The sequence below is a fragment of the Bos indicus x Bos taurus genome, unplaced genomic scaffold, assembly GCF_003369695.1.
Source record: "Bos indicus x Bos taurus breed Angus x Brahman F1 hybrid unplaced genomic scaffold, Bos_hybrid_MaternalHap_v2.0 tig00000247_arrow_arrow_obj, whole genome shotgun sequence".
NCBI lineage: Eukaryota > Metazoa > Chordata > Mammalia > Artiodactyla > Bovidae > Bos > Bos indicus x Bos taurus.
Genome location: NW_020867174.1, coordinates 1,120 through 20,217, shown reverse-complemented (window position 1 = coordinate 20,217; position 19,098 = coordinate 1,120). Strand labels below are relative to the sequence as shown.

Sequence of the window (19,098 nt, the reverse complement as noted above, 5' to 3'; positions counted from 1 at the left end):
AGGCAGCCGCGGCGCGAGGCAAGTGGCTGGCCGCGAGCCAAGGGGCTGGCCGCGAGCCGGGCGCCGCGCGGGGGGCGCTGCCTGCGTAGCGCCCCGAGTGGGGGCGCCCGGGACCACGGCGACACGTGCGCGGCAGGGACGCGAGCAGTCCCTGCCGCGAGCGGAGCCGGGGCAGGGGGGTGGGCGCGGGGGTGTGCCCGCGCCATGCCCCCCGCGCGTGCGGCCGGCCGGGCGGCTGCGTGAGTCACGGCGGGGCTCGCCTTTATAACCGCCGGCAGGATCGCGTGAGTGGCCCGCCCGGCGCTCTGCGTTCTGCGCTCCAGCCCGTGCGTCCCCAACGGCCCCCCAACAGCCGCCCAGGCCCGAGGGCGCCATGAGAAGCCCGCGCTGCGCCCGCCTGCTGCTCCTACTGCTGCTGCCTCCGCTGCTGCTCACACCTCCCGCCGGCGACGCCGCGGTCATCACCGGGGTAAGCGGCCGGGCGCACCTGTCCACCCGGGATGCGCGCCCTCCTCGTGCCGCCGGGTCGTGGGGGCGGGAACCCAGGGGGAGACGGCTTGGGGACAGCGACCGGGAGGTGGGGGCACGGGAGGGTTATCCCGGACCGGGACACCTGCCCCACTCGCCCCTTGGAGCACTTGGAGGATGCCCTGATCCCTAAGCAGCGGGCGGCCAGGACATCGGGCGCTCCCTGGAAGAAGTGCCCACGGTCGCTCCCCACCACCTTCTCACGCTCGCCTGCCCCTCTGTCCTCGCGTTTGGTCTTTTTTCCTCTTAAGTTGAAAGAAGTTGCCTTTGGCAGTTTTCTCGAGCACTTTGCCCCAGCTTTTCCAGCCTCTGTCCTTAAAATTTAAGTGCTTTAAAATGTAAAGGGGCAAGACCAGTACCCCCAGATCCTGGGAGACTTAATTCTGCGGTTGAGGAGTTTGCTCCCCAAAGCATTCTCTGCAAAATCCCTTTGAAATAACTTGGTTCAAGGTCATAAGTGCACTTTTGAAAAGCAACGTGGGTCCTTTCTTCTCAGTTCCAGCGTTCTTCATTTTTCCCCCCCAACGTCCTGAGCTTCTCCTTGTAAAAGTTTTCCGTTTCCTGTTCCTGATAAACGCACCTACAGTGCTTTGGCTTAGTTATGGAGTAGGTGATCCTGTAGATGTTTCAGTTTAGAGAGATGTCATCATTTGTGGAAGTAGGAACTAGTTCAGTTCTCTCCTAGGTCCACCAACAATTTTCTTTGTGTGGATCCGAAGGATAACTTTACAGCACAAAATGAAAATGTCTACTTTATGCCAACAATGCAGAATCGCTACCATTTCCTGATTGTTCAACTCTAATAAGTCTGAAAGTATTTTACACCCCCATTAAATTATTTCAAATATCTAAGTTCACATAATAGGGTTTAGAGAAAAAAGTTTTATGTTTGAAATGATAGTACACAGATAATGAAATACCATTTAAATTTAAGGGAACTGTCGTTGTCTTGACAAAATTAAGCACTATTGTCTCCATATGCTTATAGCACATTGAAAGTCCTTGTATTATAACAGTATTTGGTTACAACCAATAGATATTTGGGTTATGGCCAAGAGATACTTAATAAGTATTGTGATATTTATTAGTATAGTTTGTAGAGATTTTTACAGATATAGATGTATTTGAATAGCTTTGTCAGTCCATGTGGTTGAAAAAAAGTTTTTACAAGTCTTTCTAATACATGAGAATTGAAATCTGATTGGTTTTCCCTCATCTTCCCCTGCTGGCTCTTTAAATTTCTGCTAATCCTCTGAGCCCCAAATTCCTTTGTAATATAAGTATCTTTTTGTTCCATTCACAAGACAACACCAGTTGAATAGATTTGCAGTAGGTTAAAGATGAAGGGCATTAAGAAACAGCTGTCTAATTAAAAATATATAAACCCATGCAAGTCTTTATAAGTATTTCCAAGAACTGAAACTTTTTTATTACAAAGTGAAATTTTATCACATTGAATGTTTATCTGTTAAAATTTAAACTGGCTATATGCGATTATATGTGTTGTTTTTCTTGTTGCAAAACAGTGCTAGAAAATAAAAGGATCTTTAAAAATTTCTCTAAAACAGCATGGCAGTAAATAAATATAGTTATGTTTCCATGACAGGAACCATCTGGAGTCAAATGAAAAACCTAGTAACTTATCTAGATATGTCATCTCTAGGATGTTTAAAATCCAAGTGATTGATTGAAATTTAAGAGATTTTGGCTGGATTTTGATTGTCTTATTAAAAGAGCTAGTGGGGCTTCAGAATTCCTGGTGTTAAGAATCTGTTGAAATAAAATATTGCCTAAAACCTCCATCTTAAATATTTACTTTTTGGGGAGTAGTAATGTGGTTATTTTTGAATTGATTTATATGTCCACATAGATTTGTTAAAACTGTATTGAAAAAGATCGTACAGTGAACATCTCATTTATGGAATGTAATGGCTACGTATGTGTGATTTCTGATGTTCAGATAAAAACTGGAAAAATGGAACTGTTTGTATATTTTCCTATAAATGTCTAAACACCCCAAGATGAAAATTACAGTTTTTATCCAATACTAAATAGCCCAAGAAAAAATTCTAATGGGGGAAATAAAACAATATAGCTGATCACTTTAATGAAAAAATAATGAGTATCCCCATATATTTGTCTTTTGCGAAATTATAGCTTCTCCAAAACTAAGAACTCTGAAGAAGTATCTTAGTTATTTGCATTAAATCTGCGCTTAAATTTGTCTAAATTATAGATTTCTTAGCTTCTTACATATATAGTATAGGATGTTCTCACCTTAACACTAACAAAACAGATTACTGAACACCATTCAAACAAAGCATCCTATTTATGGATGGTTCTAGGAAAGAACCATAGTTCTTTGGATCTACTTTTATGCAAATAAGTTTACACTTCATTATTTACTTCTGTTTAGTCAAGTGAGGAAATTCCTCCATAGCTGATTCTTTGATTATATGTATTTACAATTTTTATATTAGGAACAAGTGTCTTGAGTATTCACTGTTGATAATTGAATCTTTCACTTGCATTTCTAAATCTGATGGATCTCAGAATAGTTTCATTAATCTTATATTGTACACATATGTATACCCTAAGCCAATAATTTCCTTTTTTGCAGGTTACTCACCTAAAAAAAAAAGAGTAACATAAGGCAAAAGTCTTGGTCTGGCCATTCTCAGCCTATGAAATTTCTTTCTTTCAAAAGGAAATGGTGAAAATCAAGTCAGAGGTGTGAGAAACGTTAAATCTCATGAACCAAAATGCAAATATTTGAAAGAGAAAATGAGTTATACTTTTAAATTTACATCGGTATCTTTACGGATCTGGAGCATTTCATGATAGATTTAGAGACCATTTAAATCTCTTTTTTAAATTGGGCCCACTTTATTCTACCGTTAATAGTTATAAAATCTTGTGATTCAATTTATGTAGTTCCTAATGGCCACGTATGGTAAAAGACCAATATAAACTTCAAGTTCAAAGCTGTTTCATCCATAAAGCACTAGAAAAAGAGAGCTGATTTTTTTAAAAAGTATTGGGGTTTATAATTTTCATACTCTGTGGGCCATTATTTAGGCTTTTTTTTTTCACCAAGTGGGAAAATCTCTGATCAGATTTTATTGTAAATATGTTCAAATAAATGATTACAGTTTTTATAAACATGTAAGATTATTAAAATCATAGCTGTGAGATATTAAAAGAGCTTTTTTTTTTTTACTGCTAATTTTAGCCTGAGTCATTCTGATTATCTTTATCTGTTTGCTTATCACATTTCAGGCCTGCGACAGGGACCCCCAGTGTGGTGGAGGCATGTGCTGTGCTGTTAGTCTCTGGGTTAAGAGCATACGGATTTGCACACCGATGGGCAAAGTGGGAGACAGTTGCCATCCGATGACTCGTAAAGTTAGTATATATGTGTTCTTGTTGGTTTTCTTACATTTCAGTTACTCAACTCCAAGCAAGGCCTCTATGACATGAAATGTGCTAGAAATTGGAAATCAGAGAAGATGAAGTGGAAAACCTCTTCCATTCTCCTCTCCATTTCCATCTGAGAGAACTGTATTCTTACCATCCTTATTTAACTAATCATTTACATATCTTCATTCTCATGGCATTAGAAACATTTCATAAAAATAATTTGAAATACCGAATTTTGCTTAACAGTTTTAGGATATAAATATATATTACTTTTGGATATATGAATGTATTTTATATCCTAAAAGACCATTTATGTATATATATTACCATTTATATACATATATGTGTGTATATATAAAATACTGTGTATACTTCTTTGCTGAAATCAGACCTACTGAAAAGGCAGAAGCACATAAGTTTGTGCTTTGGGTTTTGTAGAAAATGATCCATGGGTTTTGTAGAAAATGATCCACTTGTATTTTAACTTGAAAGTCCTACATTTTGACTCTCTCCACAGGATGCAATGTTCACAACCCTGGAGATTCATGATGTTTACCTTTCCAGTTTATTTTCCTCTCTAACAGCTCCATATCACAATGACCTAAACACCATTTTTGGAAAGTTATTGACAGGAAGTGGCAGGAGTGACGGCAGTATCGGATGGGGCTGCAGAGGTTGTGTCCTCAGGTGTTGCAGACCCTCCTGTCTGCAGGGGCCAGAGAGCTGTGTAGGACTTCCAGAAGTGGGTGGGTGGCAGGTAGGAGGGAGCAGAGAAGTTTGTGGAACCTGGAGAATCCGTGTCCTTCAGATACAAAGCGTGTGAAACCCAGTATGGTTCCAGCCAAATCCCCAGGGGTGCCAGGCTGCAGGTGCCTTGCTCTTCTTGTGCCGTTAGTACATCCTCACTTACCAGCAGCTACATGGGGTCCAGGGTGCAGGGGTGGGTGGGGAGCGGCGTGTGTGTGCTTGAGGACGTGTCCCAGGCCTGGGGCTTGTTGGAGGTGAGTTCAGTCCTCTGCAGTGTTCTCTCTCTACCCATCACATCCTCTAAAAACAGGTTAAATGTTCTCAAAGCAAACTGAATTCTGCCTTCTGCTTTCTTTTCCCCACATGTGGCTTAGGGTTTAAAACTGAAATGGAGCCAAATATCTTTCCCATACTCCACAGTCACAGATAACAGCTAAGGTTTTGACTCTATCTGAATGAAATAAGAAAATTGGGGTTTCGCTCAATGTGCTGTAGTGGGAACCCTGGTTGTTTAGACCCATCTGAAGATGACCTTGGGCTCTCCTGTGGTTTCCTTGAGAAACACTTCCTGTTGCATTGGTACCATTCCTCACCATGGTTTGACCGCTTGAGCCGGTACTGTCGTTTGTAAGCATGATATGCACCTTTTATTCCCGGCCATTTTGAGACAGGAAAGGTTTCAAAACCGTTAGTTGTCTGGCTCTGTGCCAAACCACTAACCCCATTCCCCTTGGTGGGGGTGGGGGTGGAGGGTGAAACCTGCCCAGCCGCCTTTGGCATCGGTCTCAGTTTTTTTCATCAGCCTTATCCAACACGAGCCATCTTTTGTCCATGGGAGTCGCTGTTGCTTAAAAGTTGACTCTTAATTCACTGTTCTTTCATAATTAGTTGTCTTTGTACATTGTTAGTATAACCTCCGCTACCCCAGCTGGTTTGCTAAAACAAGTCAAGAATGACACATTCTGGGTAACTATTTTTGTACAAATAGCAGTACTAGTTGCTACTTGTATGCCATGGTGTACCAGATCCTCGATATGATGCTAATTGTCGTGGATGTGTTTCTCATTTAATACAAGTCTGTGAAGTAAGGTTTGGTTTTCTCCCATCCTCTGTACAACATTCAGCCTCCCAGGGGCTCAGTATGTGGCTGAGGTCCCAAGGCGATAGGTCAGAGAACAGGCTCTGGATTTTGCTCTGTCCATCACTCCATTGGCATCTACTTCAGTGAAAGCTGTGGTCATGTTTAATTTGAACTTTTTTTTCAGTGCAATTAACCCAGATGGGTTTGTGTAGGGAAGATGTTCCCTGAGATGACACAGAATAGTCCAGAGTTGAAATCTGTCTCATCTTGTAGTTCTGATGAGGTTTCCAAATGTTGAGATATTTTGACAAGAGAACCAGATTCTATTTTCCTGGTTCCTATAGTTTCTAGTTCAGGTTTAGTGCGAAGTCAGTTTTGAAAGAAAACAAAATCATTCTCCTGCCATAAACCCAGGAGCATCTCTGTGCTGTGCTTTTAATCACACTGTTGATAATAAAGTCTATGATAACAGATTATAGTTTTCATAGTAAAATTAAGTGATAAAAGAACGGAAAGTACTGAAAAAGTAAGATGTTAACGTCAGATCTGAACTTACCCCCATTCAGATAACCACTTGAACCATGTTTTTAGACCTCAATATTACAGCTGTTCATATTGGTTATTTTACTGTCTTGAAAATACATTTTCATAGGTCATTTCAATAACCTAGTTCTTGTTCCAGAGTTGTTACTTGTTCTGAGTGAAATTTACTTATCCTGATGAAAACCTAGTTCTTCCAGAGTATCTTTCAGCTATACTCTATTCAAAACAACTTAAAAAAAAAAAAACCCATTTTAAAATAAATATGTCCTGGTGAGACTCTACTCTAAAGTTTTACAGTTGATTAGTAGATGGTAAAAATATAGATGGATGCTGTATAAAAGTTCTTTTAAATGTGATGTGTTCATTACTTTCCCCCCTCCACTTTCTTTTTGCCTTCTAAAAAAAAATAGATTAACTCTGATTGTGGTCACAGGGACTGGTGTATTAGAAGCACAAGACTATGAATAGGTGAGGACTATACCTGCTCTAATTTTAAACTTTCTATTCTGGTTTGGCTTAGACATTAGCCACCGATATTTATTTTGATAAAGTGAACAGTATTTGATGAATGAAATTAAGACCTATAGGTAGAAACTATTGAATTCATTTTACTATTTTGTTTCTGATGTATCAATTAGACAGTTTAGACACTCCTAGGCTACAATTTTGTAAAGTTTTTAACTTCACATTTGATCATTCAAAAATAGAATAAAATATAAGTCTACTTGAAAGGAATAGGATGCATGCTTTCTAAACACATTTTTAGGCAGATGGTAGTTATAACGTATTGATTTTTCTTTAACAACTCTTTTTTAATAATTAAGAGTGCATTATTAAATCACGTATCTACTGGGAATACTTTGCTGTTTATTGCTTTCTCCAGTTTAAGAAACACTAGTTTCTATTGGTACCCACACTTTTATTAACAGAGCTTACAAAGACTAGTCATGTCCATCCTATGCTATTTACTCATGGGCTTTAGAAGTTTAAAATTATGTGATGAGTACTTTTATTGCTTATTATTTTATTAAAATATTAAATTTAATCTATATTTCCTTCAAAAAATTAATCTTATTTTTAAATTTTGCTCTGTTTTTTATGTTAACACTTTTTTAGCACTTGCTTTGGTTTTTTATTTTTGTTTTTGAGCTGCACTTTAAAACTTGACTAATCCATTCTCCTTTTCTGAAGAACATGATTTCCAGTTGACAAGAGGACTTCTGAGCCCGGCTCTTCTGACAGTTTAGACTGGATGGCTCCTCGTTGTGGGGGTGGCCCTGGGCATTGCAGTGTGTTTACTAGCGGCCCTAGTCTCTACCCGCTAGGTGCCGTAGCACCCCATCCCAGTGGTGACCTCCAACATGGCCTCTAGATGTCCCCCCAGGCGTTGCAGGGGGCTGGAATCACGCCGGGTGCGCACCACTGTCTAATGCGTCTTTTACTTAGCCTATCAAGACACAGCACAGGAGATGCAGCATCTTCACCTCCTAGGGAACTCATCAGCTACCCAAGCACACAACTTCTTTTGCCGTCATCCACACAGGTGCTGGTGGCTGCCACACATGATTGCCAGGATGTGTGTGTGTCAGGGGGCCCTTTGACCTGCAGAAACTACCACTCTTATTTCTTGCATATCTTTTATGCCCCTCTAGTCCCAGAGACTCAAGGTTCCCCAACTCAAGTCCAGTTCCGTACAACCAAGGAGGCTGGCCCACCATTCCCTGTTTTTTCTTTATTTTTTCTGGGGACACAGTGCAGTGGGAGGCCCAGGTCTGTGTTGGATCCACTTGAGTCAGCACAGGCCCCAGGTTAACATGATGCTCACAGGAGGGGAACAGATCAATAATTATATATTTAGGGTTCTGAGAATATATGTACTGTGTCAAGTTGCTTCAGTCGTGTCTGACTTTTCGCGACATTATGACTGTAGCCTGCCATCTTCCTCATTCATGGGATTCTCTAAGCAAGAACACTGGAGTGGGTTGCCATTTCCTTCTCCAGGGGATCTTCCCCATCCAGGGCTTGAACCCACACCTCTTACATCTCCTGCACTGGCGGGCAGATTCTTTACCAGTAGTGCCACCTGGGAAACCATGAGAATATATGCCTATTACCAAAAGAAAAAAAAATTAAAAGAAACCATACAGTGGCACTCATCAGACCTATTGAAACCAGAAACTGTGGATGTATGGGACTTGTCATTTTTATTTTATGCACTCATACCATTTGAATGTTTTTGAACTATATACTTCTATTGATAAAGTGGTAAGAAAACTGGTTTTATTAAGGAAAAAAATTATTGGGCCAGTGCTTTTTATGTCACGTGACTCAGCTTTTCTTCAAGTATCCCATTGTGTTCCCTTCTTTAACACAGTTGACTCTGTTTTGAGAGAGAGCACAAATAATATTTTGGTTTTATATCAGCGCTGTTTTCTCTTTAAAAATGCTGCAGATGTGTTGGGCATCATGCCTTCTCAAGAGTGCTGAAGGTTCTGCCTTGGTAACTCCTAGAATTTGCTGATTGGAAATCTACAGTATTAGAAACATTGGCTTGAGTGCATAGTTGATTCTAAAGTAAAGCGTCACGTTGGTACTGAATGATTAGCTCCTTGGCTGTATTAATACATCTAAAGATGCATCTTCTGTGCACACTTTCTTGTGCTTGTGTGACTGTCAGACAGCTACTAGGCTTGCCATACATGAATGTAGAAATAGCAGTGAATGGGCCAGACAAGAAATTGGCAGGTATCTATGGGGTGTTCACCATGTCAGAAATCGTAGTGTGTGTGATTGAGAGCACGTAGATGGAGGAGAAAACTGCTACAGGCTTGTCCAGTGTAGAAAAGCTCGGGTGAGGGAGGGAGAAACACAGGCTGAATCTTGAAAAAGGATAAAAATAAGAAAAGGGCACCCAGGTATAAAGGGACCTGCCAGTTTAATCATTGTGTTAAATTGAGTTGCAGCAAATGTAGGTTGATGTTTACACGGTCATGATGCCCTGGGTAAGAAAAGAATAATAGACATTTTTGAAGGTTTCACAAAAACACATGACCTTGAGAACACATTGCCAGGGCCCTTCCTAGACCCTGGAGGGACTCTGCATAAGCAAGAGCCTTTGGTTTCTGAGTTTGGTGGCATTGATCAGTGCCAGGCAGAGGAATTTAGGACAAAGGTGGAGCCGCAGGAGCTGAGAAGGTCACCTTTTTACCCCTCAGGGAGGTCACAGCCTATGGTGGGATTGGGGTAGAAGACAAGCATTTGACACATATATTTTTGAGTGTGTCCTTTGTACCAGGCTGAGTGTTAATGCACTCAAAACTAAAAGATTCCCTTTTCTTCTCAGGGCCTGGAATCTGGGCCTGGTGGTATTTGGAAGAAGATGGAGATGGGTTTGACTGTGACATGTCCCTTTTGTGGCTTGATGACCTCGGTCAGCTGTGTTGCTTCATCTCAAGAGGAAGCCACTTAGCTTGTGTCACAGGGAGACAGAAATCTGGCACCCAGCTTTAGCATGACACTCAGACATCATGCCTTGCTGTGGCCTGGCCTGCGGCAGGCTGCCGGTGCGAGTCATTTTTCTTTCCTGCTGCTTTTGCTGCTGAGAACCCACGTGGCAGACCCAAGGGTGACCACAGTGTCGAGGTGCACAGAGCGTCAGACTGAAGCCTGGGATTCGTAGTAGCTGAAACTGTCTTACTGAGTAGCTGTCGTTGATATGACCCTCCATTGCTGGGCGGAGACCTTTCTTGTTTGATTCATCGCTGTATCCTCAGTACCTGAAACAGGGCCTGATGTGCTGGTGACACGCAGTTGGAGTCTGTTGAACGAATGAACAGGAGACACCTGATTGGTGTTCTCCACGTGTAACAGTTTGACATGCTTGTTACAGGTAGCACTCACCCTTTCCAGGCTCCTGTTCCTTGCCACCTGTGTTTGTTCCTCAGCCTCGGCACTGTGGACATTTGAGAACAGATAACTCTGACATGGGAAAGGTCCCCTGAGTTGTAGGATGTTTAGCAACATCCTTGGCCTCTATCCACCAGATGCCCCCTCCCTGCACTGTGACACACAAAACTGCCTCTCTGGACATTGCCAGCCGTCTCCTGGGGGCAGCATCACCCCAGACTGAGAACCGCTGGTTCATGCAGTAGTTTGGGGCTCAGCGAAAGGAATCTCTCAAAATCTCTAGGCCAAAGTCATGAGTTATTATGTCTCATGCCATCCACTTGTAATTGTCCAAGCCATTCCTGCTGCCCCCACCTCCTCTGATATATTCTCAGTGGCAACAAATGAGCCGGCCTTCCATGGACCCTTTGACACACACAGTGACAGAACCATTCTAGCCCGTGTCTGCATGGGACCGATGGCCATGTGCCCCCATGGAGACACTGCCCTTTGAACCTCAAAAGTAATGCTCTCACAAAAGGACAGAGGAACTGGGATGGTCCTGCCTGTTCACCACGTGCCACCCCCACCTGCCTACTCTTCCCTTGGTATTTATTGATCTCAACCATCTCCCTGGCCCTTCCAGAACCATTTTGGAAATGGAAGGCAGGAAAGAAGAAAGAGGAAGAGAAGAAGAAAGAAAAAGGTAAGGAGCACATGAGCATGGTAGCATCCAAAGATAATGCCCAGAATAATTAGCCTTGACCATTGCTGAACACCCATAGAATTGGATCCATCCAATCAGTTCAACCTGAAAATAAGGTTAGAATGGTTCTGCCACTGTCTGCAGACAGCCTTTTGTTCAGCCTTTTGTTTGATGCAGAAAGAAATGATTTCGAAGGCATCTGGAAGATGCATCTCAAGATTTTCTTGTACGGATAGATCACTCTTGTGGGGCAGTCTCTTTTGGTGGAATAGGAAATGTGCTAGCATGATACCAAAGGAAGCATTTGAGCTGGGAGGCAGGAAGGATGCATTTCTGTGCCGCATGTCAGCTGTGGACGGATCCCCTGACGGCATGAGATTGCAGTAGCTGTCCTCTCTCACATTACCCTCAATTGGGTAATTTGCCATCTCATTTCATTATCCTCAACCACTTGCAGGCCTACAGTTAAACTTTCTCCCTATCCCTTGCAAAGCAGGCAGATTCTCAAGGGGGCACCATTCCTATGGGAAGAAGGGTGGGTTTTGCTCTTTGCCTCTAGAAAGCATACATGTTTTGTGAGTCCTTCACTTGCCCCTGGCACAGAGAACGACCACACCAGTTGCTAGTTGACCCTCCTCAACCTAGCTTCACCCAGGTTCAAGCAGGTTCTTAGAACAGCAACCGAACTGTGCTTGGTTCGGTTTGGTTGAACTGTGCTTGGTTCGGTTTGGTTGAACTGTGCTTGGTTCAAGCTTCACCCAAGTTCAGGTGAAGTCACCCAAGCACTGAACTGTGCTTGGTTCAGTTCGGTTCGAACTGTGCTTGGTTCAAGCTTCACCCAAGTTCAGGTGAAGTCACCCAAGCACTGAACTTCAGGAAGTCACCCAAGCACCGAACTGTGCTTGGTTCAGTTTGGTTGAACTGTGCTTGGTTCGGTTCGGTTGAACTGTGCTTGGCTCAAGCTTCACCGAAATGTGCTTGGTTCAGTTCGGTTTAGTTCGAGTACCGAACTGTGCTTGGTTCAGTTCGGTTCCAACTGTGCTTGGTTCAAGCTTCACCCAAGTTCAGGTGAAGTCACCCAAGCACTGAACTTCAGGAAGTCACCCAAGCACCGAACTGTGCTTGGTTCAGTTTGGTTGAACTGTGCTTGGTTCGGTTCGGTTGAACTGTGCTTGGCTCAAGCTTCACCGAAATGTGCTTGGTTCAGTTCGGTTTAGTTCGAGCACCGAACTGTGCTTGGTTCAGTTTGGTTGAACTGTGCTTGGTTCAAGTTTCACCCAGGTTCAAGCAGGTTCTTAGAAACGGCAACCAAACTGTGCTTGGGGTGAGAGCAGCCTTTTGCTGCTGGCTCTCCCGCCTGGGGTTTGCTCTGTTGCATTGCTGCAAATTGGGCTGCCTCTTTCCCTGATTTTGTTGGCTTGCAGGATCTCAGTTCCCTGACCAGGGATTGAACCCAGGCCATGGCAGTGAAATCACCAAATCTTAACCACTAGACTGCCAGGGAACTCGCTCACATCTTTGCACAAATGTATGAATTTATACATTTCTCATCATCAGTGAATTTTTATTTGCTTATTGTACGCATGTGGTCGTGCCAAAAAATTATGTTCTCTTCAAGGAGCTTCAGTAGCAGGACACTCTAAAAAAGAATTATATGAGAAAAAGTAAAAGACAATGTAGCTTGCTGTTTAAATGCTTGGTCCTTCAGGTCCACTTGTCAGCCAAGCTTCAAGTTCTGGATATGTGACCTCAGGCAAGTTCCTAACCTCTCTGTGCTTTTGTCTCTCATCTATCAGATGGGTGTGATTAAAGTGTTTGCCATCTTCACAGAGTGGTTGGAAGGCTACAAAAGGATAATACATGAAAGTAGTTGCTGTTGTTTGAGGAATAGTTAATATTTAATAAACACTAACTTCTATTCAAAGAAATTCCTTAAGAATAGTTTTTTCCTTTTTAACATTTCCTGCTCTAACTCGGTTTTCTTTTTTATTTAGGTTCCATTTCTTGGGCGGAGAATGCATCACACGTGTCCATGCCTGCCTGGCTTGGCCTGTTCACGGACTTCGTTTAACCGATACACATGTTTAGCCCAGAAGTAATCACTTTAGAGGAGACGCTTTAAATGTGAACAGCCACACAATGTCTGTAAAGCCTGTTCACCTGTGATTGTGTCAACAGATAATATGCCAGAAAGAAATGCTATTGCTTCCTTAGTTCTCTAAGTCACATTTCCTTCTTTGATTTTTAAATGATGTTGCACTTTTTTTTTTTTTTTTTTGATTGAAAGGGGATTTACATTTGAATAGAAACATAAAGTGCAGGACATTATGGAACAGTTCTCATTTCCCTGTTTGTTTTTTCATTTGGCTTTTTTTTTTTTTAATGCCAATAACTCACCCATTTTCGCAGAAGTGCAGAGAATACAAATCTGTTATTTTGTTACAGAAATTTTTTTCCCCTAAACATACCCTGTCCCCAGCCCTGTCCCACCAACACACACACACACACACAACACACCACTTGGGTCTCTTTCCTTCATTCCCCAATGAGTTTTAAGACTCTCATTTTATTGTTTGGCATTTCCCTCCCTGACCCTCTAGCATTTTAAAGTGAGGATCCATATCCTTGAGCTTGCTGGCAGAATCACTGATGAGAATCAAGCTTTTTTGCCTGATACTTAAACAGTGGAAATAATGTGTAGTTGAACCAGATACCCTAAACTTCTCTTATAGGGAGTAGAGACGGGCTGCTCCTGAACTTGAACCTGCTTATGTAAGTGGGTGCCAGGTCTACGGTTGACCAGTGTAAGGACAGAGAGAATGGGAAGTCAAATTAGTCTAGATTTATAGATTTGGGATTTTTTTTTTTTTAAAAAAAGACATTTCCAGTACAATACTACATTTATTTCTTTTTCTTTTTATAAGGATTTTTTTTTAACAAAAGTCTCCTAGTTAGAGATGTTCCAGAAAATGTCACTTGAAGAAGATGTATTGATTTTAATCTGGCATAACACTAGTTACCATGTTAGAATCAATATTAAGTTGTCACTTAAACTTTATCTGTAACCCAAAGGTCTGTTGTAATGGATTGCCTGACACCCTGTCATTTGTACGTACCACTATTGCTGTGTAAAAATTCTGTATCAGAATGACAGTACTGTATATCATTTGATTTATTTTTAATATTATATCCTTATTTTTGTCACAGTTGTCAGTTTTTATTACAAGCGGATTCTATATAGCCCATATTAAAAAATGGGTAAAGACTCCAGAGTTGGTAATATAGTCCTAACAGAGTGTACATTTTCCTTTTGCATACAGGAACGTTCTGTTTGCATGAGTTTTATGGTAGTACAAAAATAATGTATAAATCGGTGAGGTTTGGGGGAATGAAGGAAAATTATGACATGCATAACTGTAATCAAAATGGACTCATGGCATTTCACTGTCTTGATTCAGCAAATAGTAATGGGTGCTGACCATAAGTGGTTAGGCAGGGTGCTAGGTCCTGGCCTATGGCGATGCCTTGAAAAAACCCAGCAAGTATTGTAAATGGATTCAAATTTGCAAATAAACAACTTCTGAAATGTGTTTAACTGACTAAAGTGGCCATGCCAACCGACTAACCCACAAAAAGTAGTTGTTCACTGTATAGTTATTTATTCAGCCAGGACTTACAGTTGCATATTATATATAACTTTTCCCCTGGGGTAAGTTTTGCTATAAGTGTATTGAATTTTGCTGTACTTAGTACCATACTTGGTCGTAGAAGGATTATTTTTGGTTCAGGTTAGTTTGCGTTCAAGAAACATTCCTTGGTGAGTTTGCCGGGGGAAAAAAGTCTTCAAGTTGAATTATGGGTAATTTTGCTCAATTTTGCTCAGTGCTGTTTTCACATAATGTTCAACACTCCTTTTAATAAGTGGTGAAAACTTGATTGGGTCAATCATCTGTTTTCCCCCAGGTTAAAGACATGTAGCTTTTATAAAAGTTTGCTTTTATATACAACTTGATATTTTAAATCAATACCTAAAAACTTAGACTGCGTATACACAGCCAAGAGAATATTATGTGAATTGGGTGTACAAAACTTAGAACTGTACCTACTGATGCACTACCATTCAAAGAAAAACAGAGCTTTGTCATTTGTTACCTCTCTCGTTGGTTATTATTTTTATTGAGGAGTGTGCTCTTCTATTTGGTTATTACTTTTTAACTTGTTACCAGCACTTATCAAACAGTTGTTGTAAAAAGCTTGTGGTCGTGTTCCTGGACAGTTTTTAAATAATTGTGTGCAAAGCACTCAAAGCTTTGCTCTGTAAAGATGGTATGGTGGTGCTGTTTCTTCCAGTCCCTAGGACAAGCTCTCATGGAAGTTGAACTTCATAGGCCAGAATTTCTAAAAGTAAGGCAAAGTGAGGAATTTATGCAAGAACACCTAAGTCACAATCTAGTCTGATATAAATTTTGTGAGTGGATTCCATTCTTTCTAAGTAGAAATAGATTTTATGCAGAAGCTACTGACCAAACTCAAGTGGATCTTTGGATTTCTTGCAAAGAAATCCATTGACTTTCGTGAAAACGGTTCAGCCTTTTCTTAAGAGCAGCACTTTTAAAAATTTTATTTTAATTGGAGGCTAATTACTTTGCAATATTGTAGTGGGTTTTGCCACACCTTGACATGAATCAGCCATGGGTGTACATGTGTTCCCCATCCTGAACCCCCCTCCCACCTCCCTCCCCATCCCATCCCTCAGGGTCATCCCAGTGCACCAGCTCTGAGCAGCTTGTCTCATGGATGAACCTGGATTGGCAATCTGTTCACATATGATAATGTACATGTTTCAATGCTATTCTCTCAAATCATCCCACCCTCTCCCTCTCCCACAGAGTCCAAAGACTGTTTCTATACATCTGTGTCTCTTTTGCTGTCTGCATATGGGTCATTGTTACCATCTTTCTAAATTCCATATATATGTGTTATTATACTGTATTGTGGTTTTGTTCTGATTTACTTCACTCTCTATAATAGGCTCCAGTTTCATCCACTCATTAGAAACTGATTCAAATGTATTCTTTTAATGGCTGAGTAATATTCCATTGTGTATATGTACCATAGCTTTCTTATCCATTCGTCCGCCGATGGACATCTAGGTTGCTTCCATGTCCTGGCTATTGTAAACAATGGCTGCAATGAACATTGGGGTACACATGTCTAACTGTAGAAACGTTTGTGCCAGAAGTGTTCCCCTACAAATCCTCTCATCTAACTGAAGGACATCTTCCTTTCCAGCATTCAGTGGAGCCTTTTGTGGAACTTTAGCAACCCACATTAGTGATAGATGAAACACATAAACTTTATTCTTCCTTGGTTCTAACATCAGAATCTCAGCTGGCGCTCTTCTTACTTCATTTTTTAGAAGATTATAAAGTCGGGGGCCATTTTCAGGTTAAAAGCAGGATGTTTTTGCTATGCAATGAAGGTTACTGTCTAAAATTGACTAGCAACCTTTTATGATCTTTCTGTTTCAACCTATTGCATGTATTTCAGGTAATATCCTCAGAATTAATCTTTTTTTCATCCTTTGGTCCCTTCTGATTTGTTAATTCTCAGTACTCCCTTTGCATTAAAAAGAATTGCTTTTGTTCTAGTATTTTTTTAACGTGTCCCCAAGATGATAATCCGGAGAAGGCAATGGAATCCCACTCCAGTACTCTTGCCTGGAAAATCCCATGGACGGAAGAGCCTGGTGGGCTGCAGTCCATGGGGTCACTGGGAATCGGACACAACTGAGCGACTTCACTTTCACTTTTCACTTTCCTGCATTGGAGAAGGAAATGGCAACCCACTCCAGTGTTCTTGCCTGGAGAATCCCAGGGACAGGGGAGCCTGGTGGGCTGCCATCCATGGGGTTGCACAGAGTCGGACACAACTAAAGTGACTTAGCAGCAGCAGCAGCAGCAAGATAATAATCTTTAACAGCATAACTCTTAAAGTGTATTTTCCCCTATGTCCCCCCACCACTTTCAGAGTATACATTTCCCCAGGTTAGAGGCGCTAATTAGTGTACTGTTCTTAAGGCACCATTCTCATTTTCCATCATCTACCATCCACCATTTGGAGATTCCAATTTGACATGTCTAAAATTGGAATGAGGTCTGGATGTTAGGATTATGTTTTTAAAGGTACTCATTTCCTTCTAAGGTGCACCCATGGCTGAGGGCCACTGACAAAGCATAAAGGAATATGTTTCTGTAGAAAAGCTACTGCTTCACTAATGCTGCTTTATGAGATGCCTGTCTAATTAGAAGCCACACGTGTAGCTTTTGTCTTTGTCTTTTCTTGCAACCCTCAAGAGTAGTTATGATCTCCAGACATAAATGAATGCATTTTCTTTTTCCTGTCCACCCCTCCCATATACTACTTCTAGAGGGAAGTTTGCAGAAGGGTCCCCCTGGAGCACTTTAGTGTCAGTTACATAGATCGTTGGAGGAGTCAATTCAAAGTTCCTTAGAATAAGATTAGGGAGCAGGCCTGGGTCCAGCCTAGCTGGTCCCTTGGCTTTCCTGCGGACACTGTGGTGGGGTGTGGGGCCCCAGCTTCTCTCTCTTACTCTTTAAACGCACCCTCCCAGGTGACTCAGCTTTTGAACCTCCAAGCAGACACTCCCGTCTACCTGTCCACTTGCCCATACATCCCAGGATTCTATTTTACTGGGCCCCTAAATCATCACAATGCTTTAGAAAGTCCAATATTGCAGCAAACTAACTAATCGCTCACTCTAGTAAGCATATCAATCAAACATAGGTATATCACAAAAGATTGAAAGCAAGAAGTGAAAAAATCATGGTACGAGCATGATTTCTGATGATAGAATGCACTGGTTTACCTGTATTGTATACATAAAGAGCATGCATCTTTGTGTCCACAGGGGATTTTCATCCTTAACGAAGTGTGAATCGTGCCAGCCAGGCAAAACCACGGCCTGATCCTTGGAGCTGCGACTGAGAAGAATAGTTCCAGGCATTTTCTTACTGTAACCAGAGTTCTCAACCTTGACACTTCTGACTTTCTGGGTCAGTTGAGTTTTTGTTGTGGAGCTGTCCAGCGCATTATGGAATGTTTAGAGGCACCCCTGGTTCCTGTCCTACTAGCTGATGGTAGTTCCCCTGAGTTGTGACACCCAAAAGTGTCTCTGGATATCAGCAAATGTCCCCAGGGGTTAGGGGCCAGGGTAGATTGTCTACCTGTGAGAACCATTGGTTTATCCTGAAGATATTTTGTATCTGCTTGTATAAGGTTTTGTTTCAGTACTGTACAAAATTGAAATGACAGTATTAAAAAAAAAAAAGTTAAGCCTCCCAGTGGGGTTTTACAAAATTGGTATTCTAAAAATTAAAAAGAAAAAGCCTATCATTTTGCATTCAAAGTCATGGAGAGGTAAACATTTCGTAACTTAAACAGTGTGTATACTGTTTAAAGAAATACCAGTTTTAGGTCAGCTCTTCATTTTACTGTGTTTCAAGGAAGACATTTTTATATTAAGTCACTCTTTAAAGCTTGAGGGGAAGGGCTCAGGTAAGATAATTTGAGATGTAACATTTCACATCTTCAGAGTGCACAAACTTCCACATTGTTGGAATCCACTTTTTTCTCATCTTTTTGAGAGAAATAATTTATGAAAAATATTTTTGTAGCAGAAACTCAGTGCTTCCCAGGTAGCACTATTGGTAAAGAACCTACCTGGATCAGGAAGAACCCCTGGGGCGGGGCATGACAACCCACTCCAGTATTCTTGCTGGAGAATCCCATAGACAGAGGAGCCTGGTGGGCTATAGTCCATAGGATTGCAAAGAGTCGGACACAACTGAAGTGACTTAGCAAGCAGAAACTCTCAAAAACTGTATAGGGCGTATTGGAGAAAAATTGTGTTTTATTAAAGGTAGGTCTGAATAGCCTTTGAGAAGTTTCACAAGTGGAGTTTTCTCAGTGCAACTTGGAACAGGTCTGTCACAGGTCTGTCCCTATGGACAAGGCTGAAGTTGACATGAGTGTATGTGGTTCATTCTTCAAAGCAAAAAGCAAAAAAATCATCACTTTATTATGGAATTTCTTAAACATCAACAAAATTAAGCAAAATTGTTTAAGGAAGGCCACATCTCCATCATCTAGTGTGCGATCAACAGCA

The 19,098-nt window shown here is 41.5% G+C and overlaps 1 protein-coding gene across 1 annotated transcript; it reads left to right on the top strand.

Moving 5' to 3' along the window:
* The first annotated feature begins 277 nt into the window (after nucleotides 1-277).
* Nucleotides 278-13,191, top strand: PROK2 (prokineticin 2). Its single transcript, XM_027535661.1, has 3 exons — nucleotides 278-469; nucleotides 3,808-3,933; nucleotides 12,905-13,191. The coding sequence occupies exons 1-3, from the start codon at nucleotides 374-376 to the stop codon at nucleotides 13,007-13,009; spliced, it is 327 nt and encodes a 108-aa protein (XP_027391462.1). The 5' UTR covers nucleotides 278-373; the 3' UTR covers nucleotides 13,010-13,191.
* Nucleotides 13,192-19,098: the final 5,907 nt, after the last annotated feature.

Excerpts from the sequence above, each read along its gene's own strand:
- PROK2 (XM_027535661.1), top strand. The coding sequence starts at position 374 with ATGAGAAGCCCGCGCTGCGCCCGCCTGCTGCTCCTACTGCTGCTGCCT. Across the intron at positions 470-3,807 it reads ACGCCGCGGTCATCACCGGG|GCCTGCGACAGGGACCCCCA; the intron begins GTAAGCGGCCGG and ends ATCACATTTCAG. Across the intron at positions 3,934-12,904 it reads GCCATCCGATGACTCGTAAA|GTTCCATTTCTTGGGCGGAG; the intron begins GTTAGTATATAT and ends TTTTTTATTTAG.